The 19,426-nt window shown below is 38.8% G+C and overlaps 1 protein-coding gene across 2 annotated transcripts in view; it reads left to right on the top strand.

The window, feature by feature from the left end:
- arhgap12b (Rho GTPase activating protein 12b) overlaps positions 1–19,426 on the top strand; it is a 202,842-nt gene that overhangs the window by 22,765 nt on the left and 160,651 nt on the right. For both annotated transcript variants that reach the window (XM_073054787.1, XM_073054788.1), the window contains exon 2: positions 9,456–10,232. In XM_073054787.1, coding sequence (XP_072910888.1) covers positions 9,513–10,232 — 720 coding nt within the window. In that variant the 5' untranslated portion in view covers positions 9,456–9,512. The remainder of the gene's footprint in view (positions 1–9,455; positions 10,233–19,426) is intronic.

Genomic DNA, 19,426 nt, shown 5'->3' with positions numbered 1-19,426 from the left:
TGCCTCTAGGTGCCAAGGTCTGGGATATCTGGGATCAAGTCCTCAGCATTCTTAAGTGGGAGGGTGAACAGCCAGAAGTTGTGATCCATGAAGGTACCAATAACATGGGTAGGGCAAGTATTGAGGTTCTGTGTAGAGAGCTCAGGGAGTTGGATGCTAAATTAAAGGGCAGATCCTTCGGGGTTGTGATCTCAGGATTGATACCTGTGTCACATGCTAATGAGGCCAGAGCTAGAAAGATTATATAATTTAATACGTGGCTAAGGAGTTGGTGTAAGAGGGAGGACATAAGATTTTTGATTATTGGGCTCTCTTCCAGGCAATGTGGGACCTGTACAGAAGGAATGGTTTCTACCTGAACTCGAGGGGAACTAAAATCTGAGCGAGAAGGTTTGTTAATGCTGCACGGTGGGGTTTAAACTAGAGTTACAGGGAGATGGGAACCAGAGAGCCAGCACAGTTAGTGGAGAGATTGTGGAGGCAGATGTTGGTAAGACCTCAGACAAAGTTAGGAATCAAAAGGTTGAGCATGATGTGACAAGTGTCCTGAGCTGCCTGTATTTATTTACAAGAACTATTGTAGGAAAGGTGGATAATAGTGCTGAAGATGGGGCAGCTGGTTTACAAACAGAGGCAATGTGTAGTGATGAGAGGCTGTGACGGTGCAAAATTGCAGTTAACAGGGTGTGTTGCAATGTAAAAGACAAAATTGAAAAGGGTGAATACAGAACTGAAGGTATATTTGAATGCGCATAGTATATGGAATAAAGTAGATGAACTTGCAGCACCATTGCAGATTGGCAGGTATGATGTTGTAGGCATCACTCAATCATGGCTGTAAGATTCTAGCTGGGAGTTTAAGGATACACATTATATCAAAAGATCAAAAGCGTAGGCAGTAAGGCAGAGAGGGCAGCGTTGCTCTGTTGGTTTAAAAAAAATCAAAACATTAGAAAGAAGTGACATAGGGTCAGAAGATATTGAGTCATTGTGGATAGAGCTAAGGAACTGCAAGGGTAATAAGATTCTGATGGGTGTTATGTACAGACCTCCAAACTGTAGTACGAATGTGGCCTACAGATTACAACGTGAGATAGAAAATGCATGCCAAAAGAACAATGTTACAATAGTCATGGGGGGCTTCAGTATGCCAGTAGGTTGGGGAAAATCTGGTTGGTGCTGGGTTCCAGGAGGGGGAATTCCCAGAGGGCCTATGTGATGGCTTTTTGGAGCAGCTTGTTGTTGAGCCCACTGGGAGATCAGCTATTCTGGATTGGGTGTTGTGCAATGAACTGGAATTGATTACAGAACTTAAGGTAAAAGATCCTGTCGATGGAGGGAGGGAGTTGAGCACAAAGTCTCCCTTCATGCTGACGATCTTTTACTTTTTATATCAAACCCGATCACCTCCTTACCCCCCCATGTTCTCACTCCTTAACAAATTTAGCCTGTTTTCAGGATATAAACTTTAACTTGCACAAGAGCGAGCTTTTTCCAATAAATGGAGGAGCACAGCGTCAGAGTTCCATAACCTCCCTTTTAGGTAGTGAATAACCAATTTCCTTACCTTGGCGTCATAGTAACAAGGAATTATAAGTGTCTTTTTGGAGAAGATTTCACTAATATGTTAAATCATACAAAACAGAGCCTAGCACAGTGGTCACCCCGTCCATGTCCCTGATGGGCTGAATTAATGTTGTCAAAATGAACATCCTTCCTAAATTCTTATACCTTTTTCAATCCATACCAATTTTCATTCCTGAAGTCTTCTTTGACTCGCTAGACTCAGTCATATCATCCTACTTATGGAAGGGCAAGCGTCCCCGACTGCATAAAGTCCATCTTCAAAAATCTAAAAGTATTGGGGACATGGCTCTGCCCAATTTCCGCTTATATTACTGGGCAGCTAACATACGCTATCTCATCTTTTGGTCTCATTTCCACAACCAATCTGACTGCCCAATATGGGTGGCAATGGAGCTGAACTCTATTAAGAATGTTATTGTTTCTGCACTTATTGGATACCTTTTCTTATGCCTAAACCAATTGCTAATCCTGTGATCAGGCAAACCCTGAGACTATGGGTTCAGTTCAGAAAGTATAGTGGTCTCTGTGGCTTCTTTCTTTCAAGTCCTATTCTACATAATCACCTCTTCCAGCCTTCTGTGCATGATCCAACATTTCAAGACTGATATAGAAAGGGGATCAGGCGCTTTAAAGATCTTTTTAAAGACAACTGCTTTGCATAATTTGAACAATTGTCTGCAAAGTTTAACTTGTCCAACACTCATTTCTTCAGATATTTGCAAATTAGACATTTTATCAGCCTTTTGTTATCAAACTTTCCTGAGGCACCTGACACAAACGTTGATATGCTTCTCTGCATGAATCCATTGCGTAAAGGTCTAATATCTACTATTTGTGACAACCTAGTGGTTCTGTGGCGAGCTCCCCTTGACAAAATTAAAACTGGTTGGGAGCAAGATTTAAATTTTTCCCTGTTATATGCAGTCTTGCTCAGGTGGAGGGATGCTGCCCCGCCCACCCATGCTCAGTGGCTTAGGGACATTATGTCCTGTCTATACCTTGAGAAGATCCATTATTCAACTCTCAATTCTGACATAAAGTTCCAAAAGGTGTGGGGACCCTTTCTTGAATATTTTTAGAATTCCCAGCCAAATTAATGGTTCATCCCTTCTTCCTTTCCTCTGCACATAACTTCCTGACTTTCAGCATTCTCCGGTAAAATTCTACGAACTCAGATGTGTAAACATACAACAGTTTATGTGTTAGGAAAATACACCTTCTCTGTACCAATGCAGCTCTGTGGGGATAAAGGTTCTGTTTAACCCTTTTTGCTAATGCAATGGTGGCTTGGAGATGGGAATTGGGAGGGGTAGGTCAGAGCAGGGAGGCAACCAAAGCATGATTGTACTATAGTTGCATCTCTTTCATAGATGTGAATTTGTTACTTTTGTTATGTACAGCACGAACTTCCTTTGTACTATGCTTTCTTGATTTAAAAACCAATAAAAAATATTGCTGAGAAAAAAAGATCCTTTTGAGGAAAGTGATCATAATATGATCAAATTGACCCTTAAATATGAAAAGGAGAAGCTAAGGTCAGATATATCAGTATTACAGTGGAGTAAAGGGAATTACAGGGGCATGAGAGAGGAGTTGGCCAGAATTGATTGGAAAAGAAAACTGGCAGGGATGATGGCAGAGCAGCAATGGCTAGAATTTCTGGAAGCAATTCGGAAGGCACAGGATATGTATGTACATCCTAAACAGGAAGAGTATTCTAAAGGAAAGATGATACAATTATGGCTAACAAGAGAAGGTAAAACTAAATAAAAGCCAAAGAGAAGGTATATAATAGAGCAAAACTAGTGGGACGTTAGAGGATTGGGAAGCTTTTAAAGCCCAACAGAAGGCAACTAAAAAGTCTTTTAAAAAGATAAAGATGGAATATGAAAGTAATATGAAAGCCAATAATGAAGAGGATACAAACAGTTTCTTCGGATACATGACGTGTAAACAATGTGAGAGTGGGTATTGGACCACTTTTAAACTATGCTGGAGAGTTAGTAATGGGGGACAATAAAATGATGACAAGCTGAATAAATATTTTGCATCAATCTTCACTGTGGAAGACACTAACAGTATGGTGGAATCTCCAGATGTCAGGGGTCGTGAAGTGTGTGAAGCTACCATGATTAGAGAAGGTTCTTGGGAAACTAAAAAGGTCCAAAGGTAGATAAAAAAACACAAAATGCTGGCAGAAAATGTTGTCTGGCCTGCTGAGTTCTGCCAGCATTTTGTGTTTTTTATTTATTTCCAGCATCTGCAGATTCACTCGTGTTGCCAGAGGTAGATAAGTCACCTAGACCAGAAGTTGTATACCCAGAGTTCTGAAGGAGGTGACTAAAACTATTGTGGAGGCATTGATGATGATATTTCAAGAATCACTTGATTCTGGAATGGTTCCGGAAGACTGGAAAATTGCAAGTCACTCCACTCTTTGAGAAGGGAGAGAGGCAGATGAAAGGAAAACTGTAGGCCAGTTAGACTTACCTTAGTGTTTGGGAAGATGTGTCCCTGACAACTTCAACTGTGAGAAGTGCATCCGGCGCAGTTTCTAACAAACCACGTTAAGGAGTTGGAGCTGGAACTGCATAGATTGCAATTTGCAAAGTCTTCAATTTTTATACAATTTTTAAAATAAAATCACTATGAATGAGGCCTCGGGGTACTTGGAGGCACATGATAAAATAGGCCGTAGTCAGCATGGTTTCCAAGGGAAAATCTTGCTAACAAATCTGTTGGAACTCTTTAAAGAAATAACAAGCAGGCTAGACAAGGAATTGATTGATGTTCTGTACTTGGATTTTCAGAAGGCCTTTGATATGAGGCTGCTTAACAAGCCATGAGCCCATAGTATTACAGGAAATATTCTAGCATGGATAAAGTAGTGGCTGATTGGAAGGAGGCAAAGAGCAGGAATAAAGTGAGCCTTTTCTGGTTGGCTGTCAGTAACTAGTGGTGTTCCACAGGGGTCTGTTGGGACTGATTCTTTTTACATTATATGTCATTAATTTGGATGATTGAATTTGATGACTGTGTTGTAAAGTTCACAGATATGAAGATAGGTGGAAGGGCAGATAGTTTTGAGGAAGTAGAGAGGCTACAGAAGGACTTGGACAAATGAGGATGGGCAAAGAAATGGCAGATGGAATGCAGTGTCAGGAAGTGTATGGTGATGCACTTTGGTAGAAGAAATGAAAGGGTTGACTATTTTCTAAGTGGAGAGAAAATACAAAAAAAAACTGGGATGCAAAGGTACTTGGGGATCCTTGTGCAGGATTCTCTAAAGCTTAACTTGGAGGCTGAGTCTGTGATGAGAAGGGGTTAATATTTATTTCAAGAGGACTAGAATGTAAAAGCAAGGATGTAATGTTGAAACTTCAAAGTATTGCTGAGGCCTCAGTTGGAATATTGTGAGCCATTTTTGGGCCACTTCTCTTAGAAAGGATGTGCTGAAACTGGAGAGTGTTCAAAGGAGGTTCACAAAAATGATTGGCTTATCATTTGAACAGTGTTTGATGGGTCTGGGTCTGTATTCACCAGAATTCAGAAAAATGAGGGGTGACCTTATTGAAACCTATTGGATGGTGAAAGGCCTTGATAAAGTAGATGTGGAAAGGATGTTTGCTATGGTGGGAGAGTCTAAGACCAGATGACACAGCTTCAAAATATGCATTCTTTTAGAATGGAGATGAGGAATTTCTTTAGTCAGAGAATGATGAGTCTGTGGAATTCTTTGCTACAGGCAGCTGTGGAGGCCTAGTCTTTATATATATTTAAGTCAGCAGTTGATAGATTCTTGATTGGTCAGAGCATAAAAGGCTACGGGGAGAAGGCAGGAGTTTAGGGCTGAGAGGAAAATTAGATCAGTCACGATAAGATAGAGCAAACTTGTTGGGCTAAATGGCCTAATTCTGCTCCTATATCTCATGGTTTTAACAAGCTAAGAGCTCATGGTATTACAGGAAAGATACTAGCATAGCTAGAGCATTGGCTGAGCAGGAGGCTCTCTTTATTCTTAAAGAGTGCCTTTTCTGGTTGGCTTCCAGTGGGTGACTGGTCATGTTCCACAGGGATCGGTGTTGGGACTGCTTTTTATGTTGTATGTCAGTGATTTAGGTGATGGCTTTGTGGTTAAGTTTGTGGACAGTATGAAGATAGGTGGAGGTATAGGTAGTGTTGAGGAAGTGGGGTGGCTGCAGAAGGACCTGGACAGATTAGAAGAATGGACAAAGAAGCTGCTAATCGCCTCCACTGCATCTGTTCCCAGGACATAAGATCTTCAAAGAATGGGGTTTCCCTCCCTACACTATTGATGCTGTCCTCACCCGCATCTCCTCCATTTTCTGAACATCCATGTTCACCCCATCTTCCCACTCCCTTAACAGTGAAAGAGTTCTTCTTATCCTTGTCTATTATCCCATCAGCCTCTGTATTCAACACGTCATTCTCCACAATTTCTGCAGTCTCCAAAGGGATCCTACCACTAAACATATTGTTACTTCTTCCCAGCCCCCCACCCCTTTCCTGCAGGGATCTCTCCCTCTACGATTCCCTTGTCCATTTATCCCTTCCCACTAATCTCCCTCCCAACAATTATCCCTGCAAATGACCCAAGTTCTACTTTTGCCATGCACCACCTCCGTCACTTCTATTCAGTGCCCCAGACAGTCCTTTCAGGTGAGGCAACACTTCACCTACGAATCTCCTGGGGTTGCCTATTGTGTCTGGTGCTCCTGATGCAGCTGCCTGAACATTGGTGAGACCCGTTGTACTTTGTTGAGCACTTTTATTTCATCCACCAAAAGTAGAACTTCTTGGTGGCCAATTATTTTAATTCTGATTCCTGTTCTGACAGGTCAGTACATGGCCTACTCTTGTGCCAAGATGAGGCCATCCTGAGGGTGGAGGAGCAACATTTTGTATTCCATCTGTGTAGCCTCCAAACTGATGGCATGCATATCGATTTCTGTCCCCCTACCCTCTCCCTCTGTTCCCACTCTGGACTTTTACCTGTACTCACCAGCCTATGAATTGCCCTTGTGTCCCCTCCTCTTTCCTTATCTCCCATGGTCCACTCTCCTCTCCTATCAGATTCCTCTCCAGCCGTTTATCTTACCCACCAACCTGGCTTCATGCTTCACCTATCACCTTCCAGCTAGCCTCCTTCACCCACCCACTTCCTTCCCAGTCCTGAAGAAGTATCTCAGCCCAAAATGTCAGCAGCTTATTCATGTGTCATTGCCTGACACAGATGTTCCTCCAGCATTTTGTGTGTGTTGCTTTGGATCTCCAACATCTGCAGACTTGTGTTAATGAAATTGACTGCAGTATTGTGAAGTGTATGGTTATGCACTTTGGTAGAAGGAATAAAAGCACAGACTATTTTCTAAACAGGAGAAATTTTAAAAAATCTGAGGTGCAAAAGGACTTGGCAGTGCTCTTGCAGGATTCTATAAATGGTTAATTTGCAGGTTGAGTTGGTGGTGAGGAAGGTAAATACAATGTCAGCATTCATTTGAAGAGGACTAGTTTAGAAAAGCAGGGTTGTAATCTTGAGGCTTTATAAGGCACTGGCAAGCTCTCATTTGGAGTATTGTGAGCAGTTTTGGGCCCCTTATCTAATAAAGGATGTGCTGACTTTGGAGAGGGTTCAGAAGAGGTTCATGAGAATGATTCCGGGAATGAAATGCTTGTCATAAGAGGAATGATTGGCTCTGGGTATTGATTCACTGGAATTTAGAAGAATGGGGGGGGGGGGGGGGCGGGTAATCTCACTGGAACCTGCCAAATATTGAAAAGCCCAGATAGAATGGATGTGGAGAGGATGTTTCCTGTGGTGGGGGAGTCTAGGGCTAGAGGGTACAGCTCACAATAGAAGGATGTCCATTTAGATTGGAGATGAGAAATTTCTTTCACCAGAGGGTTGTGAATGTTTGGAATTTGTTGCCACAGGCAGCTGTGGAGGCCAGGTCATTGGATGTATTTAATCAATAGGTTCTTGATTTATCAATGGGAGAAGGCAGGAGAATGGGGTTGAGAGGGAAATGGATCAATCATGATAAAATGATAAATGATAAAATAATAAAATTAACCTTGTGCCAATTTGCACATGGCTTTAGTAACAATCCAGAGATGATCATCTTTTTTATCTCTACTTTGCCCTAGTACTTTTGCACACCTTCTCTTATTTTCTCTGGTTATTGTTTTTAAAATTGTATGAGTTAAAGATGATTTTGTTTAGAGGGTGAAGAATGTGATATGTGGATGCTGTGTTAACAAGGCACAAGGCTTTGAAAGTCGGTCTTAATTTACACTTTTTCTTGCTAATTACTATAATTTGAATTTGCCTCAAGTTGTGAAAACAAGCATCTTCTAAATTTATCTAAATTTAGCATGTGCAATTAGAAACAATTTTCATGGATTTGTATCCACCCACTTTCACTGAAAGTATGGTGTGTACTTGCTGACACTGCAGCTGATTTCAAATTGGTGAGGCATCGTACCTCCTGATGTAGTTCCTTAAGTGGCATTGGAGGTCTTGGAGGGGAGAATGCCTTTACATTGCTGTGGTACTTGATGCTTGACTTCCTATCTTGTCTGTAGGCCATAAAGTACATTACTGGGGGTTTCAGTGATTAAATACCCCTTTTTCTTCCGAATGTGTAAGATTTATAAGTAGAGTCACACAGCTATTTGGGAGAAGTCTACAGAGAATTTACACTGGAAATCAAATCACAGACCATTTGGTTGATGTTAGAAAGATGCAGTTTAAGTACTTGCTACAAAAGATATCATGCATCCTTGTTCACAAGTGGTTGAAAATATTTAAATAATAACAATCAATCTTATTGTTACTGCAATTGGAGTTAAATGTGAGCAATACCAATCTTTCAGCTCAAGATACAATTGTGGCCTGTTTCCAACAAAAATGAGAAGTTAATCTTGTATCTTAAATCTAAAAAAGTTACAAGTACTTTATAAGTAAAATTGAAAATTAATTGTGTTAGTGGCATAAACAGTATTTCTGGTGAATTATATTTAAAAATCAGATTTGACTACTCATTACAAAGTGTAAAACTGCTTCATTTTCAGAAGAGTATTTTTGATTTTTTAAATTGAGATTTACTTGTTAAGAATATCTCACTAGTACAGGATCTGAAAGCCAACTTTTAGAAATATGTTACTGTTCTAAGAGTATGTTTCAAGAAACAATGGCTTTTAGTTCTCATCTGTTTTACCATTAAGATTTTGTTGATTTTGTATTTTTGAATAAAGATGACAGCTAGTATCATCTAACTTTTTATATATATAATGTTGCTTTATCAAGTTTATTTTTTTTTGTTTCCTTAATCTGTCTCAGTAATGTTTTGGTCTTTGTGTTATCATTGCTTGAGGATTACATTGCAAATGTTTTGAAGTAATAATAGTTGAAGATTTCAGTAATTCAGAATTGATCTAATTCTGGAAGAAAAACAAGTGCTAGAAGGGCACAGCCAGTCAAGCAGCGTCTGTGGGAAGAGAAAGCAGTTAATGTTTTGATTAATGACCATCACCATTACCCGGAATGTTAATTGTTTTCTCTTTATACAGATAAACTGCTTGCCTAAGTTCTTCCAGCATCACTGATCAGATTCCAGCCACTGCTATACTTTTTCTATTTTGATCTAATTTTGACTGGGGAAGGAACTAAAGTGCTATTCTATTCATTTTTTAAAATTGTTAATACACTGCTAAAGCTTATTAGTGATTATAGATTTGTGATTACATCAATAACATCAGAATGCTATAATGACCTTCAGTATATTAAAGATGAGCAAGAAAGTAAATTTGTAATTAATATTTACTATTTTTTCTTCCATCCTCAGTGAACAATTGGAATCGCATCATGTGGATTACTGCCAGTTTCATTAAGCATTTTTGAAATGGCTGAGAAAGATCGAAAACCAGATGTACCTGTTGTTCCAGGGCAGGTGTATATTGAGGTGGAGTATGATTATGAGTATGAGGCAAAGGATAGAAAAATTTCAATAAAAGAAGGTGAAAGGTATATTTTATTAAAGAAGACAAATAATGATTGGTGGCAGGTTAAGAAGGATGATAGTTCAAAGCCCTTTTACCTTCCAGCACAATATGTTAAAGAACTACCTCGTAAGGCATTAATGCCACCAGTGAAACGTGTACCCAGTTCTGTTAAAGCCAAATCTGCTAGTTTAGGTGCAGATGCCAAGCTACAGCAGGGGTCAAATGAAAATGTCTCCAAATCACCAGATTATATGAGTGCTTTCAAGTCCTCTATGGGGCAATTACAAATTAAGACGTCATCAGAAAACCAGACGACTAATCTGAACACCAGCCAAATACAAAACGAGGATCAGGTTCAAGTGATGGTCCATTCACATTCTGGAATCCAAAGTAGTGTCAAAGTTGGCAACCAGAGTCATGGACATGGTGAAGGTGAAACGCAGTATTCACGAATTACTGATCCAAACCGAATCCTGGCGCATTCACAGGATTTTGATGCAGTGGATGTAGATAAACTAGTTCATGAGCATTCATCTGAATGGACGCCAGAGAGTTCAGAAAAGCATCAAGACTCTGAATCTGGAGATGAATGCAGTAGTAGTTCCACAGAGCAGCTACAGGTAGGAAGAATTCTATACTGTTAAGTAGATGGTTTTGTGGTAATTTTTATTTTTCTTTAAACAAGGAGAAATGCTTTGCCACAGCATTTTTAATTGAATCTTGAACATTTTTTATGGATTTTTGTTATTTTCTGTTATGGTAATTGTTAATGCCCGAACAGCAAGGATACATTTTTCTTTTTAAACAAATTTACTTTCAATGTTTCGCATTGGTTCTCAGTAATGTCTTTATCTAGAATGTTCGCATACTGATGTCCAGATCTGGTAAGCTTAAGAGACACTGGCTGTTGAAAACATCATTGCTTGGTCATTCGTCATATCCAGTATTACTGCTACTTTCTTTACTGAAGATTTTCTCAAGAGTAATGGAATGTTCACTGGTACCACCTCCATTTCAACGTAACATTTGATCTGCTATATTTTTGCAAGAATTTTCACTCTTGGTGGAGTGTACAATCTTTCCATCTCCCAAATTGGAATGCTTTATTGAAAGGTGTATCTGTGTTCACTGGTTTCTGCACTTGATTCTGGTTTGGTTCACTTGCATAGCTTTCAATCCATTTTTGTCCACACACTGTGTGTGTGCATGCAGTATCAATAACAGCAGATCCTAGAGATTCTATCGTCAAAACCTCAGTCTCAGATATCTGCATTAGTAAGTGATTCCTTCGCAAATAATGTGACGTGGCACTCTTGTACATCTTCAGATTTGTTACTTTCTTCAGTTAGCCTAACTTGTTTGGTTCTGTTCGGACAGTTTCTTGCCCAGTGGTAAATACTTGGACATACCGCACATTTTGATCTCCTACTGTACTTACTTATTGGTTTTGTGCCAGATTGTGGTACCCTTGTCTGGTTCCTCTGGGGCCTAAGCTTGCTATACTCTTGTTTCTGCTTGGTGAAGTATGCAGTGTCCTGACTCAGACTAATTCTGATTGTTGACTTTGTGTCCTTTTCTCCAAAAATTCTCTTCAGTGCTATTTTCATAGATGCAAATGTAAATTCTGTGCACACAGTTAACACTAGCTGTCTGTCCTTTAAGTCCAGACATGCAAAATCCAACAATTTAAAAGCTAATACAGCGTCAGGAAGATCCATTTGTATTTACGTGTGTGAGTGTACTTTTGTTCCAAATCAATACAATAATCAGCCATATTTTTAGAATTGTCTCTGTAAATTTTGTCAGTCTTCCTTCAAAAAACAGTAAAGCGTATTTATTAGTGTATTCATAATGTCATTCTGTTCAAGTCGTCCACCAAAGTTCCCATTGCTGTCTCACTCTTCCCAAAAGCGACAATGCAACAGCCACGGCTTGCTTCATCTCCTCCAATTCTGTAACACGAGTCCATTTTACAATTTCAGTTTTCCAGCTTTTGTAAGGCTTGCTGTCATCAAATGCTGTCAGGATTCTATAATTGGAAACCATCCTCTGCTACCACTGTTAACATCAAAACAACGAAGACACGTTTTTCTTTTGTTTAAACAACTTTACTTTCAATTAAACTGTTCAATACCTGAGGGCCAACACCTTTATATACTATAATTCCTCTCCCTTCATATGCGCATCTGCGTAACAGGGAGAGTGTGCATGCGTACTAAATACATAGTCCAAATGAACAAAACTCAATAATTTTTTTTGTTCCTATGATTGATTAAAAAGAGACTATCTGGAATTTTGAAATGTTATTTTTGCTATGTGCAAGTGTTTGATATGATGCATTGTTTACATATCCATAGTAGCCCTAGCCATATCAACTTTAGAAACGACTTTAGAGTATTCTAATATTGCTGCATTGTCAATGAACTCTAAAAGTACATTTATTTGGGTGTTGATTTATTTTAAATTGTGAAAGTTAGAAATTGGAAGGTAACACATTTTGACTACAAAATTTGTAGTCTATTAATTTTATCTTGTAAATTACTTCATTTTTTGTTGAATATAGTCTTGTAATCTAATAATTTGCTCATCATGTGGATCTATTTAAGACCAGGAAGTTTAGCTTCAGTATCTTAAAATTTAAACTAAGGCATTGAGTGAGGTATGAACACATATTGAAATTAGTTTCCATTTTCAGGTTTTGGAGCTGACGCTGCAGTATCTAGAATACTGAAATAAGATTGGTTAGATAAGGTTATGTGCAGGTTGTTTTGCAGAGAACTCCCTTCCCAACCCCCCTGGCTTCACTTAACACCTATCTAGTCCTCTTCTCCCCCCCCCCCCCCCCACTTATTCTGGCATCTTCCCCCTTCCTTTGGTCCTGGTGAAGGGTCTTGGCCTGAAATGTTGACTATTTATTCATTTCCATAGATGCTGCATGACCTGAGTTCCTAAAATGTCAAGTTCTGTTTTTGTTTGTGTAGTATTCTAAATAAATGTCGAAATTGTTATCTGCATTTGTTTACAGTGGCTAAGCTAAATTTTGCTTTTTATTGAATTGTGTGATCATCTGGTTCACCATTATCACCATATCCTGTGATTGCTTCATTTCTCTGTGAAAAGTGTTTTCCTTGTATTGTGTTGCAAAGTGGCACCTGGGAACAATATACACAGACTTGCCACTAGCTTCATCACCATAATTTAAGGGATTTAGTCATATAAAATGTAGTAAGACAAGAGGTTCGCAGATGTTGGAAATCCTGAGCAACATACACAAAATGCTGGAGGAACTTAAGTCAGGCAGAATCTGTGGAGGGGAATAAACAGATGATATTTTGTGCTGAGATCCATCATCAGAATTGGAAATGGAGGACAGAAGCCAGACTAAGAAGTAGGCAGAGGGGAAGGAGTATAAACTGGCAGGTGATAGGTTAGACCAGGTGATGGGAAAGGGTGGGATAGAGGATAAAGTAAGAGTTGGAGGGGATGGGTGGAAGAAGAGCTGAAGGGGGAATCTAATAGGAAGAGGACATTGGGCCATGGAAAAATGGGATGCCTGATCTGAATTCCTCCAGCATTTTGTGTATTGCTGTGGATAGCGCTGCATTGTCCCTTGAAGGTGTACCTACTCAGAAGAAGTTTAAATCTTCTCTGTGAGTTCTGTGAGATGCTCTCTCACTATTTGCCCTCTGTGCTGCTCTCTGACTCTTTGCCCAGCTTCTTACTTCAACCTCTTATTCCCCAACCTCCACCTTATTCAGGCATCTTCCCCCTTCCTTTCCAGTCCTGATGAAGAGTCTCTGCTTGAATGCCGACTGTTTATTCCTTTCCATGGATGCTGTATGACCTGCTGAGTTTCTGCAGCATTTTTTTGTGTGTTCAGAAGTTCCTAAATGCCAGCTGTTGATTCTGCATTGATGCTGCCTGACTTGCTTCACAACTACAGCTGTGAAGATCCCTGCTGCACCTGTTGGCCCTGTGATCTCCGTCTTAGAGGCAGAAGTTAGATTGTCTTTAAAGAGAGTGAACCTTCGCAAGGCAGAAGGTCCCGACAGAGACCTGGTAAAGCTCTGAAGACCTGTGCCAACCAACTAGCGGGAGTATTCAGGGACATTTTCAACGTCTCACTGCTACGGGCAGAAGTTCCCACTTGTTTCAAAAAGGCAACAATTATACCAGTACCTAAGAAGAAAAATGTGTGCTGCCTTAATGACTGTTGCCTGGTAGCACTCACATTGACAGTGATGAAATGCTGTGAGAGGTTGGTCATGACTAGACTGAACTCCTGCCTCAGCAAGGACTTGGACCCATTATAATTTGCCCATCGCCATAAGAGGTCAACGGCAGATGCAATCTCAATGGCTCTCCACATGGCTTCAGACCATCTAGACAACATGAACACCTACATCAAGATGCTGTTCATCGACTATAGCTCAGCATTTAATACCATCATTCCCACAATCCTAATTGAGAAGTTGTAGCACCTGGACCTCTGTACTTCCCTCTGCAATTGGCTTCTTGACTTCCTAACCGGAAGACCACAGTCTGTGTGGATTGGTGATAACATATCCTCCTCGCTGACGATCAACACCGGCGCACCTCGGGTGTATGCTTAGCCCACCGCTCTACTGTCTATATATACATGACTGTGTTGCTAAGCATAGCTCAAACGCCATCCATAAATTTACTGACGATACAGCCATTGTTGGTAGAATCTCAGGTGGTGACGAGAGGTCATACAGGAGTGGGATATGCTAACTAGTGGAATGGTGCCGCAGCAACAACCTGGCACTCAACGTCAGTAAGATGAAAAAGTTGATTGTGGACTTCAGGAAGAGTAAGACGAAGGAGCACATACCAATCCTCATAGAGGGATCAGAAGTGGAGAGAGTGAGTAACTTCAAATTCCTGGGTGTCAAGATCTCTGAGGATCTAACCTAGAGCCAACATATCGATGTAGTTATAAAGAAGACAAGACAGCAGCTATACTTTATTAGGAGTTTGAAGAAATTTGGCATGTCAACAGATACACTCAAAAACTTCTATACTTGTATTGTGGAGAGCATTCTGACAGGCTTCATCACTGTCTGGTATGGAGAGGCTACTGCACAGGACCGAAAGAAGCTGCAGAAGGTTATAAATCTAGTCAGCTCCATCTTGGGCACTAGCCTACAAAGTACCCAGGACATCTGTAGGGAGCGGTGTCTCAGAAAGGCAGCGTCCATTATTAAGGACCTCCAGCAACAGGGAATGCACTTTTCTCACTGTTACCATCAGTTAGGAGATACAGAAGCCTGAAGACACACACTCAGCGATTCAGGAACAGCTTCTTCCCCTCTGCCATCTGATTCCTAAATGAACATTGAAGCTTTGAACACTACCTCAGTTTTTAAAAACTTTTTTAAACTGTTCTTGCGCATTTTTAAAATCTATTCAATATATGCAATTTATTTATTATGTTTTATTTATTATTATTTTTTCTCTGCTAGATAATGTATTACATTGAACTGCTGCTGCTAAGTTAACAAACTTCACGTTACATGCCGGTGATAATTAATCTGATTCTGATTGCTGTGTTTCTCCAGCATTCTGTGTTATATAAAATACAGTACTAGGCAAATGCAACTCTTAGAAGTTTCTTTCTTAATTAGATCACTCATAGCTAAAATTAATTTTTTTCCCTTTAAATTAATACTTTAATTATTCTCATGAAAATTAAAATGGGTTTTCTAGACAATTACCTATATTTTATAGGCTGGTTGCATTTGCGTTTGATGTTCATTACATTTGCTTTTGATATTCATTACATTTAGACTTGGCAAAGACTTTTCAATGGCTTTTCACCTTGTATTTTGGGAATCATTAAGTTTGTTAACTTCGAGCTGCCTATTCCCTGCCAGCAATCATCAGAAATCTTTGCTGATGGACCAAGCAAACTTGTAATTGTAACTCGGTCTCAAACCAGAAAATGTAAATGAGACAAACTAAGTCAATGCTAAACAGAACACGGACTCGCATTGAAATACATCAAATAATGAAATCTAAAGAATTGAAAGGCCTAGGGAGAATGAACTTGGAGAGGATGTTTCCAATAGTCAGAGTCTCATACCAGTGCGCAAAGCCTCAAAATATTAGATACCTTTAGAACAGATAAGGAATTTCTTTAGCCAGAAGGTGGTGAATCTGCATGGCATTCATTGCAAAATGTGAATGCCAAGTCATTGGGTATACAGTGGATTCTGATTAATTGGGACACATCGGGACCAGTACATTTTGCCCCAACTGCCTTCGACAATTGCATCCTCCAAATCTTCATTTTTATTCAAGATGACTGTTGATACCTTCAAATTCTTCATATTTCCTAAGTTGAAGTAATGAAATAGTTTCATTTTCATTCCCAACTGCTTCTGGCATCTCCAGAAACAAGGCTGAATGCTTGAAACACATTGAGCAAAACAGTTTTGAATTGTCTTACTTTTTATTACTCACCAATGATCTGTGGCAAAAATCAATTTTTTGAATACAAACACACTTGTGTTACTATTTAAAAACTGCTCTAAGCACGGTGTGGTGTCTAACGGCCATACAATATGCATATGACTGATGCTAATTAGAAACTGTTTAGTAACAGTCTCCTGTCCCGTTTAAGCTGCATAGTATCCCAAATAAATGAAGGGAATTCTGGCCATTTTTTCAATTATTTTTTGTTCTTTCAGTTGTCCTAAATGACCAGCTGCCCAATTAATTGATGGATTGGTTAATCTGAATTAAATGTATTTAAAATGAAGTTGATGGGTTCTTGATCAGTAAAGGTGTCAAAGGTTATGGTGAGAAGACAGGAAAGTGGGGTTGAGAAGGAAAATAAATCAGCCATAATTGAATGGCAGAGCAGACAGGATTAGCCAAATGGCCTAACCCTGCTCCATGTTGGTGTTTTTTTTTGCTTGCATTTGGCCCATATCCTTTTAAACTTCTAATGCACTTACTTGTCCAAATATCCTATAAACATTTTAATTGTATCAACCACTACTACTACTTCTGGCAGCTCATTTGCAGTCTTTGTGGGAAAATTTGCATCTGAGATCTCTTTAAAATCTTTCCCCTCCCACCTTAAAATAAAAAAAACTAAATGATCAATAATCACTTTTTAAATTGGTGTCTGTCAAACCAAATGGATAACATTATACAAGCATATGCAGCTGACGCTATTTAAAAATTCTTCACTCTCAGCGTGATGTAGTATCTATAACGGTCAAAAAAGGCATGCATGCAACTGATGCTGGTTAGACACTGTTTGGTAGCAGTCACCTGTCCCAAATAAGTGGCATAGTGTCCCAGATAAACAAAGGGAATTTTCTCAGTTTTTGTTCTTTCAGATATGGCCCAAATAAGTCACTGCCGTGGTTAACCAATGGCTTAATTAATCATACATAAGAACGATATAAATTTGTGTGTGTGTATATGTGTGTGCATATCTTATATACGTATTTCAGTATTCTGTTTTCCTAAGTTCCTTATCTCTGTTGCATTTATTCTAATTTTGTATTATTTCCTCTGATATGTCTTCCTTTCTGAATGTGGTTTCCCCTCTACCATTGTCAACAAAACTGACTGCATCTCATTCATTTGTTATGACTCTGCATTCACACCCTCTTTGCCAAAACAGTACAAGGATAGAGTTCCCCTGGTTCTTGTGTTCCATTTCATCACCATGCATTCAACAGATTATCCTTCACAATTTCGGCAACCTTTCTCTCTGCCCTCCTTTATAACATTTCACAGGGCATTTCCCTTCATGACACCTCAGTCCATTCTCTTCATCATTCACCTCCTTATATTGACTCAGTTTCTTTTCCCGGAGATGTGGTTTAGCCTGCTGAGTAATTCTTGCATTTTCTATTTTTTCAGCAATTTTTATTTGGATAATCATACTTTAGCATTCCAGATAATTAACATACATAATGGCAAGATTCCTAGCACTGGTCCCTCTGGTACACTACTGGTCAGAGGCTTCCTATACAAAAATAACCCTTGACTATCGCTTTCTACTTTCCATCACCATATCAATCTTAGATCCAATTTGCCAAATTGATCTGGTTCCCTTGGGGCTCTTAGCATTGCGTTTCCCCATTAGTCCTTATCAAAGGCCTTACTGAAGTCCGTGTAGACTAGAGGAACTGAACTACCCTGATCGTCAATGATATTGTCTTGAAAAATTCAACAAAATTAGTCCAATCTACCTGTAATTTATTTGGAGTTGAGACTTGGGAAAATACACCGTTTGTTTTTGGTGTAATATTGGATAGATAATGTTCCCTGTGTGAATGCTAGTGAGAGTGTAGACCATCAGCAAACCTGTTCTTCATTTCTTTCTGATTTTGTTTGTTCTTGTTTACTCATTTGAAGAACAGATTTTTCTCCTGTACTATAAACTCCTCCTCCTTAGTATTAATCCTGTTTTGCTGCTTACAAATTTGAGTAACATGGCCATGCAACTTGGTAATTAGCAGTTTTCCAAAAACTCATTGATTTTGGAACTTCTTAGCTTGTGTTATAATGTATCATATGGAAGCTTTATCAGACATAATAAGTTCCTATTGTGTTAAAGTTCCCCAAACTTAATTGTTTTAATTTTACCACAAAAATATAAATGAGCACTTATAAATCTCAGTAATATATTGACTGGCATTTGGAGACTGCATTAAAAATGTATCCAGAAATGCAAAAAAATCTTGTGCAACACAATACTTTATCATAAATTCAATGTTATTAAGTGATGCAGTAATAAAAATTTTGGAAATAGATTTCGGGAATAGAAAAAGGTCATCTCCAATTTCAGAATTGATAAACTATATGATTTGGATTGGTAATCCAAGGAGCCCAGTGATTTTGTATTTTATTTTTATTTGGATAAAGTATTCACAAGTATTACACAAACTTTTTTACATATAAAACCTTTTCCATTTTTAATATATGTATAAATCTATATTTAAGTGCACACTGAGATGATAATAAAAGAAAAATAATAAAAAAGTGGGCATAACAAAGTAAGTAACAGTGGGAATAAAAAAGAATATATAATTAGACACTTAAATAGATATTTATTTACAATTGTAATGCCACACTATTAAACTGAATAATAATAATAGTTATTAAAAATAGTAATAATAGTGGTTGAATAATAATTTCCATATATTTCTTCTGGTCTATTTCTTTTTAGTCCAAAATATTGTGTGTAACCCTATGTAACTTCCATCGTAGGTGTTTGTATCCCAACTCGTTCATGTTTGCTCCTACCCACAGACATCCAATCCCTCTTACTTATTTACTTCATTTTATCATTTTTTTCCCAAATCTTTTTCTTGTATTAATTCTACTTTTTCCAGAAATAGGACAGTGAACATTTGAACCAAGGGAGCTTACATTAGCACTATTACTATGTTGATGAGGAAAGCAATATGAACCTTTAGGAGAGTCATCTAAAGTGCTCGCATTGAGGTTATAATTTCAGTCCATTTATTCCAAATTTGATTAAAAAAATTCTTTTTGAATTCTCGGAGTAAGTCATCTTTTCCATTTTAAATATTTCCAAAATAATTTCATACCAATCTTCTAATGTAGATGATGTTGGATTTAGCCACTTTCTCGTGATTTATTTCTTACTTGCCGCTAAAAGGGCCTGCAGCAGCTTTTATATCTTTCTTCTGTTCCAAAAACAATACATGCCCCACATAGAGAGTCTTCAACTGTGATTTTGTATTTTAATCAGTTTATGACCTGGACAAATTTGGGTTTTGCATTTGGAGCATCCTAAGTG

Source organism: Hemitrygon akajei, chromosome 8 (genome assembly GCF_048418815.1).
Source record: "Hemitrygon akajei chromosome 8, sHemAka1.3, whole genome shotgun sequence".
NCBI lineage: Eukaryota > Metazoa > Chordata > Chondrichthyes > Myliobatiformes > Dasyatidae > Hemitrygon > Hemitrygon akajei.
This window is presented reverse-complemented; position numbering and strand designations above follow the sequence as displayed.